Raw genomic sequence first — 12547 nt, forward strand, 5'->3', positions numbered from 1 at the left:
GAGTTGTCACTTAACATTACAGAGGAGGAATGCTGGAGAGGTGTTTGAATTTTACATGACTAGAAATAGCTGACATTTTGGCGCAGTTCAAATTTTTTGACAAGGCTTTTTGGTGAAATTTTTGAATTTTGGTGAATGGGATAATTTTTCACAGAAATGTTCACAAAAAATTCAACTAGTTGTATACAAATAATTTCGTTTTAGAAGAAAAAAGCAGGAAGAATTGAAAACACTTTTGCAAAAAATAAATAAGTTCCCCTTTTTTTTCCCTGACATGTTTGCTCCCTTTTTTTGTGTTTGTTTCCCTCGGATATTCTAGCAGAGGAAGTGATTGACAGGAATTTACAGAGATCAGGCAGGACTTGTTGTGCGAGCCCCGAGAGGATTGGACCCTGATGCCTCTTTAGTTCTTGTGCCATGTGTGTCATTCCTTGTGCCATTCCTCCAAGCTATAGGAGGCATTGTGCACGCTTTAAGGGCATTATGTCCCAGTGCAGAGCTGTGCCTGTATGTCACAGCCAAACCTAGTGGCTTTTTTTCAATGTTTTTTGAATACAAACAACACACAAAGGTTAATTACATTGGCACTGGCATTAATGAAGGATGTTTGGTAGCGTAAACAATCCAATAGGCAGGAGAATATCTCTCTCTCTCTCTCTCTTTCTCTCTCTCTCTCTCTCTCTAAGGCACATACTATATGTGCCAAATGTATGCATACCATGCATTTACTATAACCATATGTTAACACTGAAAACCTCATGCATATTTAACCAGAGCAGGAAATATATTTCCAAAAGCAGGACAAGCATACCGAGGAATATTTCATGGACTTTGTTTAACTGACACGTCATTTCTCTTAGTTGGCTAGAGCACTCGCTCATCTGTATCAGCCTGCAACCATTCTGGCTTTTGTAAAGAGTTTTCCAGTGTTTGACAATTAATCTTTTGGCAGTGGGGCTGGCGTTCCATAAAAATGTTTCTTGCAAATTGCTGATATCTGGTAAATTGTGGGAGTTTCCAATTACATACCATTTAAACAACAATAATAAGACATTATGCATATATATAGGGCAAATTCATCCTGAAACACCCAATGCGCTTGGGAAAGTATACGAAAGGATAATTTCATCCACTGCTGAAATGCAGCCATTTCTGGGGTTTAAGACAGCAATTATTTAACAGTTCACAGCTACAGGACATAGAGAAAGTGAAGAACTACTTATTTAATTGGAGCTGCAGAGGGAAATGTAGGCAGAGTGCAATTATCTGATCTGTAAAATGAGGCTAAAAATGTTCCAGTACTGACCTCATAGAAACCTTAGATTTGAGTATCAATTCAGCAAAACATTTAATCGTGTGTTTAAATCTATCCCTTCTTGGGAGTTTTCTCCAGACTCAGCATTCCCTTGTATTTGGGAGTTCACTGCTGGCTGGTTTATGTTGGCTTTTTCACTCCCAGCCCCATGCCAACAGTTGTCTGTTGTTTGTTTTTAACTCAGGTACACTGAAACCCTGACAGATCCCAGCTACCGGGGGCAGATTCTCACGATGGTTAACCCCATTGTTGGCAATGGTGGGGCGCCAGACACCGCTGCCTTGGATGAAATGGGCCTCAGCAAGTTTTTAGAGTCTGATGGAATCAAGGTAATGGCAGCAGCAAAATCAGGACTGGACAAACTAGTCCAGTGGAGACCTGATTTAGAAATACAAATCCGTGGGGTGGATGGGAGTTTACTGACATCTTTCAGGCTCATCCTCGGAGGGGGGAAAGTTAGATGGAACTTCCCAGAAACATGCAGAAGATTTTTTTTTTCCCCTTCATCTTTATTTCTGGTGCCTCAGATATGATTTTGTCTCCCAGAGGCAAACTGCCATAGAGAGATCAGATCATGGCAAGAGAGAGCCATCTAAGCACACAGGCCATCTTTACTGAAGAGATTGGTGAGGGTCAGACTAGATCAGCGGTTCTCAAATTTCATTGCACCATGATCCCCTTCTGACAACACAAATTACTACATGACCCCGGGTGGGAGGAGGCTGGAGCCTGAGCTCTTCCGCCCAGGGCAGGGTGGGGCAGGACCAGAGCCCTGCCGTCCCAGGCTCAAGCCCTTGAGCTTTGGCTTCAGCCCCAGGCGTTGGGGCTCAGGCTTCGGCTTCAGCCCTGGGACCCAGAAAATCTAATGCTGGCCCTGGTGACCCCCTTAAAATGGGGTCATGACCCACAGTTTGAGAACTGCTGGACTAGATGATCTAATGGTTCCTTCTGGCCTTTAAAATCTGAATATCCTTCAGCAGGACCATTTGACACAGCAAGGCTTACAGTTTTGCCAAGCCGCTGTTTAGAGTAGGAACATGAGGTGTACTTAGCAAGTGTGCTAGCCAGCACAGGCTTATAAACACTTCTAGTGTAAACAAAGATAGAGGTGTGTTAAAATGCATCAGCTGTGCATGGTTAATGCTTCCACTAATCACAACTCATTGCCCCTTCTTTTCTCTTTGCAGGTATCAGGTTTGCTGGTGCTGGATTACAGTAATGAGTACAGTCACTGGCGGGCAGTCAAAACTCTGGGACAGTGGCTGCAAGAAGAAAAGGTGAGAGATCTTTGGGCACCCAGACCGTATACTTGACATGGAATATCTGTTCTGAGGAAACTGCTAAGTGACTCCTTGAGTAATGGAAACCAGGAGAGAGAGATTCTGGTTTACAGTGAGCGACAGTTCCTGTCATCAGACCTTTGGTTTGTGCTGGCAACCCCCCTGCTCTCTTTAGTTTGCACTGGGCTTTTTCTGGGTTTCCTACTTCTGAGACAATGAGGAGACACGGACAAGACTAACTAGGAGAAATGCTCATTAAGTGGGGATATTTGGTTCTTTGTTTTTTCACGTTAGGTTAAGTTTATCCTCACTTCAGTTTCTCTCCCTGCCTTGTGCGATTACTCTCCATTACTTTCCCTTCCAACTATTTCTCTCCAAACTACTTCAGTGTGTGCTGCTAAGAGATCAGGGGTCTGCTCATGTAGGCCCAGATTCTGAGGCCGCTCACCCCAGTGTAAATTGGGAGTAAGTGCAGTGAAGTTCATAGAATATCAGGGTTGGAAGGGACCTCAGGAGGTCATCTCGTCCAACCCCCTGCTCAAAGCAGGACCAATCCCCAATTTTTGCCCCAGATCCCTAAATGGCCCCCTCAAGGATTGAACTCACAACCCTGGGTTTAGCAGGCCAATGCTCAAACCACTGAGCTATCCCTCCTCCCCAAGTTAATTGAGTCCCACTGATGGAAGACCAGGGCCACACTCCTGAAGTCAACAACTTCTTGTCAGTGGAGCTATATCAGTTTACATCAGCTGAGGACCCAGCCCCCTGGTGTTAGGCCAGAACAGGGCTCGCAGACTGGACAGAAAGGCATATGCCACACAGGTGTTTCATTGTACAGGTACCAGCTGCCCAGCACAGCACCTAGATACTTTGCTATTTCTGAGAGGGGATGTGGGGAGGGGAGGGAATGTGCAAAGGAGAGAGAGAGAGAGGGAAAGAGAAGGAGAAGTGTGTCCTGGGACTGTCTCTCTCTGATAGGCTGCCCAGCAAGGTGCAGTGTCTGTAATATTCCCCTGGCTGTTCTCTGACCGGGCTCTCTTGTATGTTTCCTCCAGGTGCCTGCTCTGTGTGGGATTGACACAAGGATGCTGACTAAAATAATTCGGGGCAAGGTACGATCCCCCTCCCTGATTCCAAGTATATTAAACCCAGCCTCATCCCGTGCTTTCCCTAATGGCTGAGAGAACCACAGACCACGTTGGTGGCCGTGGGGCTACGCCACTCACGCTGCTCCTCAGGACCCTGCTCTGCCAAGCACAGTGCACCGCACACACTCTGACCTACCAGCCAGAGCACGGCTCCAGATGAGAGTCCCCCATCTGCCACCCCATACGACTCCAGTACCCCTGAGTTGAGGCAGAGCAGGAACTCCCCAACTGTCCTTGAGCTCTTCTCCTCTTGGCTTCCCGCTCTGTACAAGTGGGTCAGGACAAAGCTGTGCTGACATAGGTGCGGGCTGGGGGGAGAGGGGTTGCTACAGCCTGAGGGAGTCCCAGGCAGGCAGGTGTGCGTGTTGTGGGTAGGCAGAGATGGGCAGACCCCAATACAGGCAGAGAGAGAGAGAGAGCTTGATGGGTCTCCTTGCGTCTTATTTCATATCAGACCCTCCAAAGATGAGGCTGATTACACCTTTTTGGGGCTAAGCCTTTATTTTCTTTTTTTATGGCCATTAGTCCTATCTGGTTTCCCAGCACTGATCCTTGAAGGACATGTGGCATATTACGTTACTGGAGGGAGGTTAATGGCAAGGTACATTTCACATCTTGGGTAAAACAATGATCAAATCCATCTGGAATGAAGATCATTGTGCCGCTGAGGCTTTTCTATTGCTCTTGTCTGGGCTTTTTTTGGTTAAGTGTTTGGGTTGTATGATACAGTCCAAACCTACATTCCCTCCACCCAGCAGAGTATGAATGACCTAACTTGAATATTTGCACAAATGAATACTAAGGAAAAAATGCCTGTTTTTGTAGACAGAAGACAAGTACTGTTTAATATAACATGTTTGTAAATGGAAATACATTTTGTACTTCCTTGATACGTATCCCTTAATAGATCAGTGCCCCTTTCATCCATAGTAAATATGCTTTCAATAACCATTTGCTTAGCTTACACTGTACGGTAGTAATGCGCATTATGTTGGACTCAGAGCGATATTGGTTTATGTTTTTTAAAAAATGCATCATGTTGCCTTTTCTCCCACTAATCTCAGTCAGGATGAAAAACTAACTTAGTATTTCACTCTGTGTGTGTTTATAAATGGGAGATGAGGAGAGGGTTTCAGCATGGTCAATGCATAAATGAACAGTAAACCCGGGGCACCATTTCATTAAGTAATCCAGTGTCAAGGTAAGACGCTGTGCGTGTGAGGTGGTGGTGGTGGGAGGGGGTGTTGTAATCGGCTTTTCCGGAGCTGCAAGGCAGTTTTCAGAGCTCCCAAGTGGCTGTCTCTTGAAGGTCGTACGGGCCTTTTCAACTTCTTCCCCATATAAACTTCACCAAAGCAGCAAATGAGAGAAGGGAAAGAGAAGTCTCCTCAAAGCCCCAGAAAGAGGGCAAATTAGCAAAGAGTTTGTTAATGGCATTGTACCTGAAATGAGAGGAGAGAGACTCTGCCACCCGTGCTCACATGGGGGCTGTCCCTGTCCCACTGTGGCTATGTGTGGTGTATGGTGCTAGGTGATGTGAGTAAAGGTAGCAGCTTCTAGCCCTTCCAGTGTCTACCATTGTCGCTTACCCACAGTTTGCACACACTGGTGTCCATGAGACTGGGGTTCCTTCTTGCTCTAAGAATAAGGAAAGGACTGCAATGTCTCAGGTATTACAGTGTGTGGCCTGGCTCTGGTCCAGCTGTGCACGGGAGTACCTTTGAAGCCTGTATGGAGTCCCACTGCGCACATTAATGCGGGGATACAGAATGTAAAGGTGCCATGCTTTACCATAGGAGTTTGAGGAAGGGATATAAAAGCACCCCCTTTCTCCCTTCCACTTTCCTCCTACCATGCTGAAAGGTCCAGCCATGCCTCCACTGAGAAGAGAGGATGTAACTCCCTGTGCCTGACACCAGAGCTGCTCCTGCAGTCAGCCAGAGTGGTTGGCAAGAAGACAGCACACGGGGGAAAGCATTTAAGGTGCATGCTGGATTTGGGAGTGCTCCCAGACCTGCAAGCCTGCCATCTTGGGAGCTGAATTCTGATCTCCCCTGAGTAGCAATCCATCTTGCTACCATTAGACAGCTGACCTAGCCCCATATCCACTGATTTTATTGCCTGCTTTGCTTCCCCCAAAATATAGGGTGTTTAACCGCTTTTGATACTGGTGAAGGCTAGCAAACTTTGGAAGTTGTAATGTTAAACTAAAGTCTTGGAGCAGCTGTTCTACTTCCTACGGATTTTTGTCTGTCAGCACCTGTGCCACTGTTTGCAACTTCTTGTTTGCTTGCACTTAGCTGTCTAATGCTTTATTTCCACAGGGCACAGTCCTGGGGAAGATTGAATTTGAAGGTCAGCCTGTGGAGTTTGTAGATCCAAATAAGCAGAACCTGATTGCAGACGTTTCAACCAAGGTGAGAATTCTCTCTCCAATGTGGGTGCTGTACACTTGAGTAATAAAACTTCTCCCCGTTTGCCCTAGAGAGTTTCCTTTTTCCTTATCATAGTAAACACTGCGTGTTCATCGATAAACCATTGTCACTTGACTATGCAGTGCTTCTGCAAACTGTACCATGCGCCAAAGTGCTCCTGCAAACTGTACCATACGCCAAAGCTTTTGAGGATTGCCCATTAATGACTTTAAGACTGCAGAAAGAGCACCCCTTTAGTCCTCTGCTTGGAGCTGGGGCCAGGTGGCATTAGAAGGAGTACTGTGTTGAGTAGGAATGGTCTAAACAGTTAGCCTAGGAACTGGCAATACCAGATAGGGGACTGAGAGAAGGGCGAGACCAAGTTGTAGTAGGTGGTAGGTATCGCCATGGTGCATGGGGGTGATTTTCACACCGTGAGAAGAATTTTCAACTGGTGGAAAATGTGGTTTCTCTTAAAGGAATGTCAGTGAAAAGTTGGAAATCCCAGAAAACTCACAATCCTGATGGATCACTCTCTTCCAGCACAGTTTTTGCTAGTTTGGTTGTAGCAGTCAGCATTTTTGTACTGGACAGGGATTTTTTTTCTCCCCAGGGTAGGTATTACCCATAGCTGCGTACCGCTGCTCTAGGTAGCGTATAGACCAGTAACGGAACACAGATTGTAACCGTGTTATGAGGGTCTGCAAACCATGTTCCATCCTAACAAGGTTAGACTATAAACTAGTACGGGCATGCACTGATGTCATGTCTACACTACACTTTTTAACTGTGATATAACCGAGTCAATGGGCAATGTTTTTGTAACGGGTCCCTTGGCCCTGAGGTAGCAGTAGTGCAGACAGTCAATCTGCACAGGGCTGAAAGGGTAGCAGTCGGTGGGAAAGCTAGGAGTAGACATTTGGGTGGGCCCCAGTTTAGGGTGGACAGGCAAAGACAAGAGGTTTGATGTCACAGCAAATCATTTGCATTGCATATTATTATATTGTACATTATTGTCTATTCTATAGCATCTATTTGAATACTTGATTGTAGGGGTAGATAACTGGGTGCACAGAAGGGATTTGAGTGCAGGGAGCCTGGGGGCTGGACTGGCCAGTGAAGAAGGCGTGATCCCCACCGCCCCATGGGAAGCACAGGTTATGCTGGGTCAGGCGGGCCAGGTGGAGCCTGCACAGGGCCTGGCTCTTAGCAAAGTAGTCTGGGGCTGGGAGACATTTCCAGTGCTGAGCATAGGCAGTGGCATGGGCCCGCTGGGCTACTCTGCTCCCTGCTGGTCATAGCATTCGGCAGATGGGCTGAAAGCCACCTGTTAATTAGCCAGGAGTTCCTGATCCACAACCACGCAAATGTTGGCTACTGCATTCACACAGATTTGGGTGGGGCTGAGTGCTAACTCTGTCTATGCCCCTGATGGCAGTGAGGAAGGCTGACAGGTCAGTGCTCTCCTCAGTTTCTGAAGAGCCCCTTATTGTGGCCTACAATGACAGGTTAATGCATGTTTGTTTTTGATTCCCTGGGGCATCTCATGAAATTGGTGAGTCCCTCAGATCAGGCACTGTACACTTCTCCACCAACTACACTGTATTTTTGGAATGAAACTTGAGCATTCCGTACATGCGAATGTCCATCTGCCGTCAGCTGATCAAAACATTACAATAAAACCCCTCTCTGTTATTTCCGCCTCTTGACTCTCTTGGTAATGGCAGAATTACTATAAAGATACTGGAAATACCATCCATAAAAGAGATATAAAAAGATTAACACAGCTTCTGTGGTCTCATTATGTTTATAACTTCATTTTATAGTCTTAAAAAGCAACTTCACAAATAAAGCTGACAATTAGCTAAACTCTTCAATGGTGGTAATTACTGGACATGATAATCTATTTGCTAGCAAACAGCTATTTTCATGTAAATCAGGATGCAGTAAGACCAGGAGTTTTCTTATCAGTGGTACATTAGAAATGATGTTTTTTCTTTGTATGCTAGTGAGATAGGCTCTGTTTATTGAAGGTGTTTATGTAGGCCAGACTTGTAGACTTTAGCTGCCTTTTGCAGGGAGTTTCTGTAGAGATTATTATGCTGTTCATTTGAGTGTGTTATATTCAGATGCCCAGAGCAGATGAACTGTTTAACCATTTGAGAAGGTCAAGTCATTTATGTACACAAGAACCTAATCAATTGGACAGAGTAAAATCATTAATGCTGCATTGTTATGGTACCTGCAAGCCACAAATCCAGCCTCAAAAACTAAGGGTTTGGGGTTTTATTAGCGACCTGTATAACAGATTGTTCTGAATTACAAATTTCAAATCTGGATCTGAATTTCTGAAAGATTTAGCTCCGATGAGAGCTTTTTGTTCAGGCCCATTTCTAGTCCAAATAACTCAGAGCAGCTTTGCCCTGTAATTAATTGTATGGGGAGTAGAACAACCAAAGAAAGTCACCCCCAGTGAAGCGTTTGCATCATTAGTGTTGCATAGATCCCTGTATATGTGAGCTGCAAGGAGCCAAAAGCCCTCTGGAAGCCTATTTAAAACTGTGGTTGAAATTTTTCAAAAGCGCTCAAGGGAGTTTGGCACCCAGTGCTCATTGACTTTCAATATGAATTTGGTGCCTAACGACTTCAGGCACTTCTGAAAGTCCCAACCTACGTTATTAACTTGTTCGAACAAGCATATACGACAATGTCTGTATAGGTAGAAGAGCTGTAAAAAAGCAAAACCAAATTTGCTTTGCATAACTGTGGTTCTGCAGTTTACTAAATTAAATTAAACCACTATTTTATTATAAGATAATGTACCAAAGAGCCTAACAGGCAGATAACCCCTTTGCAAATCAGAACACAGGCATGACAAATAGTATTAGAAACTTAGAAGAAGATGGGGAGGACCTAGATCCACCAATGCTCTGCAGACTCAGGAAATGGATTGTGGGGCATGTTCCTACCAGATGGTGTGATCTATAAATCAGTAGACACATCCCAATAGATTATCTCTGTTTTCAGTGCTGTAGAGGAAGGCTAATCCCTACCCGTCTTACTATCCTATAATGGTCACTCCATGAGGGGAATTCCTTCTTCAAACATAGCAATCAGTCACACACCATGCTTATGATCAGAACTGGCATAGAGAAGGACATGCTGTTGCCTACATTATAGAATCGTTCAGCTTATCAAAACAACGCGCTACATTAGGATAAATGAGAAGAAGGGGGCTACATGACAGCAGATGGGAAAGTGTCTTTCAGGGAAGGAGTTGGAAAATACATAAAACCATCCACATCGGATAAACATGTGCCACTCTCAGTGACATTCTAGAAGGGCTATTGGTCTGTACTGGTATGGCAAATTGTACTGATATTGTGGTGATTCTGTATTGTGTAGATGTAACATGTAGTGATTCATTCTGTTACATCCCAGCCTTATTGCAAATGGAGAATCAAAGTGACATTGAAAGCATAATGGGTCAGATCCTGAGCAGGTGTAAATTGGCCTTGGTTTATTAAAGTCAGTGGAATGACTCCAGTTCACACCAGCCGAGGACCTGGCCCAAGGTATCTATCACTGTCTGTCTCTAGTGCTACATTTAAGCCACAGCTCTTGAGAATTCAGTTGCTACTTTCTGTTAATGAGGTGAAAGACAGAAAAGCTAGTCATTAAGGATGGAAACAACCAGTTTCTTAGGGATCATTGTTATGACTGCAGTGAACAGTATATGAAAAAGCATTACACTTGTTTTTGCCTTTCATAACAAAAATTAACCTCTGTGGCACTTCCTGAGATTTCCTTGTAAATTGACTGGTAAGTGCCAGTCACTTCTGGCCGTGAACAATCAATCTGCTACCAACCTGTGTGCAAAACACTCTCACTGCGTTTATGGCTTGTGGTTTGTCACTCACAGTAATTTATCTTTTTTCTAAACCTGCCAATAGGAAGTCAAGGTGTATGGCAAAGGGAATCCAATTAAAATTGTAGCTGTGGACTGTGGGTTAAAGAACAACGCTATCCGTTTGCTAGTAAAGGTAAGTCAGTGTTCTGTATCTTTCTCCTCCAGGGAGCTGCTTTTGCAGCATTGCTTTAGTACAAGACCGGCTGATTGTTTAGCTGTATCTGTCCCAGGGAGCACGCCACTCATTCTTACTGAACTTTCTATTTGAAAAATTGGTAGGGATCCATCCCACCCACTGCCCTCCACCTCAATGTTTTTATTTCAGTATAACCCTTGTTAGATGATTCCCAGTGGGCTGAGTCATTCTTTGAACTTTACAGATGGTCCCTAAAGCTAACATGGTGGTGAAGAATAGCCATAAGGCAGCCATTGTGTCTGAATTCCATGAGAAGTTCTGTTGGCAGGAGACTGAGATGGTTTCACTGGGGGACTCACGTGTGAACTGAGGAGACTTCAAGGGATATGTCACTACCTGCCTAATAGCAACCAAGGAGGAATCAGCCCTGCATTGCAAAAAATTATTTGAAGCAGAAAACTCTGCACTAATGCTCTTTTTTTTGGCAGACTTTCTCATAATTGAGATATCGGCCTTTATGCCACACTAGCCCTTCGTCTTGTTTCTCAGCAGAAGGAGTTAAGTTGGTGGCCTTCTGTTCTCTGAAGGAACTGGGTCTCCTGATGTCCAAAATCATTCTCTGCTAATGCAAACATTAAGGCTGTAACAGAAAGCATGCTTTGCATTGCATCATGCAGCCGTTTTTGGTTACAGTTTGCACCTAATATTTGATAGCCTCATGACTGTTTTCCCCATTTTAAATGATTGGGCCAAAGGAAACTGTTTGGACTTCACAGAGGGTATAGCAAAAGGTCGGTGAAGCTAAAGAGAGAAGGTGGGAGCATTTCCAATGGAAAAGGGTTTAGGAAGCAGTGTGGTACTAGGGAAAGTCAGCCCAGCAAAAGCCATCTAGAGTTGCCTAAGCAGCACAAATCCAAGATCGAATTGTAAACGATCCTTGCACTGTTTTCTCTGGATGACACTCACAACCTATGTGTGGTCGAAGAGAAGTCCATTGAACTAGTATTAACGGAAGGAGTGTAACTGAGCAGTTAAAGCAGAAAACTATACAACAAGACTCCTGGGTTTTATTCCTGGTATTGCCGCTTACATGCTGGATAGCCTTGGGCAAGTAACTTTGACTGCAATTCAGCAAAACACTAAAGATGTGCTTCACTTGAAGCTCCAGTGTGGGCCCGTCGCCTGGGAGCCAAGAAAAGTCAATTGGACTATTCACAGATGTAAAGTAAAGCCTGTGCCTAAGGACCAGATTCTTAACGAGACTTTAGTGGGAGTTAGGCGCCTAAATACCTTTGAGCATCTCTGCCCAAGTTACTTACTTAGGCTTGCAAGGATTAGATTTTTATCCGTACACGCCAGTAAACGTCGGTTTCACCATATGTACACAAACTGACAAAACAGATTTCCGGAGATAACAATCGACATTTCCAGCTAGGCAAAGGAAGAGAAATGCGGCTAGAGAACTTATTAGGGTTTGGTTTTAAGGATATTTACTTTGTCTATGTTGACATGTGCTGTTGACCATTTGTGTTTTGACGGTTACAAAATATTATCCTTTTGAATCTCAGCATCTAAAATAATTAAATCATCATCTGATTCCTCACCAGTGCCTGAACCTCACATTTATCCTGCAAATGTGAAACTTTAAATTGATAAAAATAAAAAATGCTTATAAATAAACATCTAGACTATCCATCAAAATGATTACAAAATTGAATTTTGCCACGCCTGTCTCTACTGAATCAGGGTCTAACCTGCCTCCTTTTGGTAAAGAGCTGGGATCCTGTGCTTTTAGGTTAATAGGTTTCATGGGCTATTCGTGCTGTCACTGTGAAGACTTTAATGTCGTGGTGAACAGCTCATTGACTACTATGAAGTCCTCAGTGGCCACAAGCTTGTTACACTGTTAAATACATCCCTAAAGGTAGAGATTTACCAAAGAGAGTCTATATATTGGCATGCAGGATTGGTTTTGGTGGAATATGTCTGCTGGGCCATAAGGGAGCAGTTAGAATGAACTCGCCCTGTAAGAGGCTAAGTTGACTTAAAGCATTTTCCTCCTTTCTCTTTTGCTTCTCTGCCAGCGAGGTGCGGAGGTACATTTGGTCCCATGGAATCATGATTTCACCAGGATGGAGTATGATGGGCTTTTTCTTTCCGGCGGCCCGGGGGATCCGATGCAGGCACAGGAGCTGATTCAGAATCTTAAGAAGGTACAGCGTGTGCACTGGGGTCGCTTGCCGGTGATGACCTGATGGTTCCTTTAAGACGACTCAGTCTTTTCTGAGCAGATCATGTATTTGAAAAATGAATGATCATGGAGCTAAAGAGTCGTATGCCCAAG

At 44.4% G+C, this 12547-nt stretch overlaps 1 protein-coding gene across 3 annotated transcripts in view; it reads left to right on the plus strand.

Moving 5' to 3' along the window:
• Nucleotides 1-12547, plus strand: part of CPS1 (carbamoyl-phosphate synthase 1) — a 130108-nt gene that overhangs the window by 25694 nt on the left and 91867 nt on the right. For all 3 annotated transcript variants that reach the window (XM_043525745.1, XM_037913020.2, XM_043525746.1), the window contains 6 exons: nt 1500-1644; nt 2503-2592; nt 3651-3707; nt 6068-6160; nt 10111-10200; nt 12288-12416. In XM_043525745.1, the coding sequence (XP_043381680.1) occupies nt 1500-1644; nt 2503-2592; nt 3651-3707; nt 6068-6160; nt 10111-10200; nt 12288-12416 (604 nt within the window). The remainder of the gene's footprint in view (nt 1-1499; nt 1645-2502; nt 2593-3650; nt 3708-6067; nt 6161-10110; nt 10201-12287; nt 12417-12547) is intronic.

Source organism: Chelonia mydas, chromosome 11, assembly GCF_015237465.2.
Source record: "Chelonia mydas isolate rCheMyd1 chromosome 11, rCheMyd1.pri.v2, whole genome shotgun sequence".
NCBI classification, from domain to species: Eukaryota; Metazoa; Chordata; order Testudines; family Cheloniidae; genus Chelonia; species Chelonia mydas.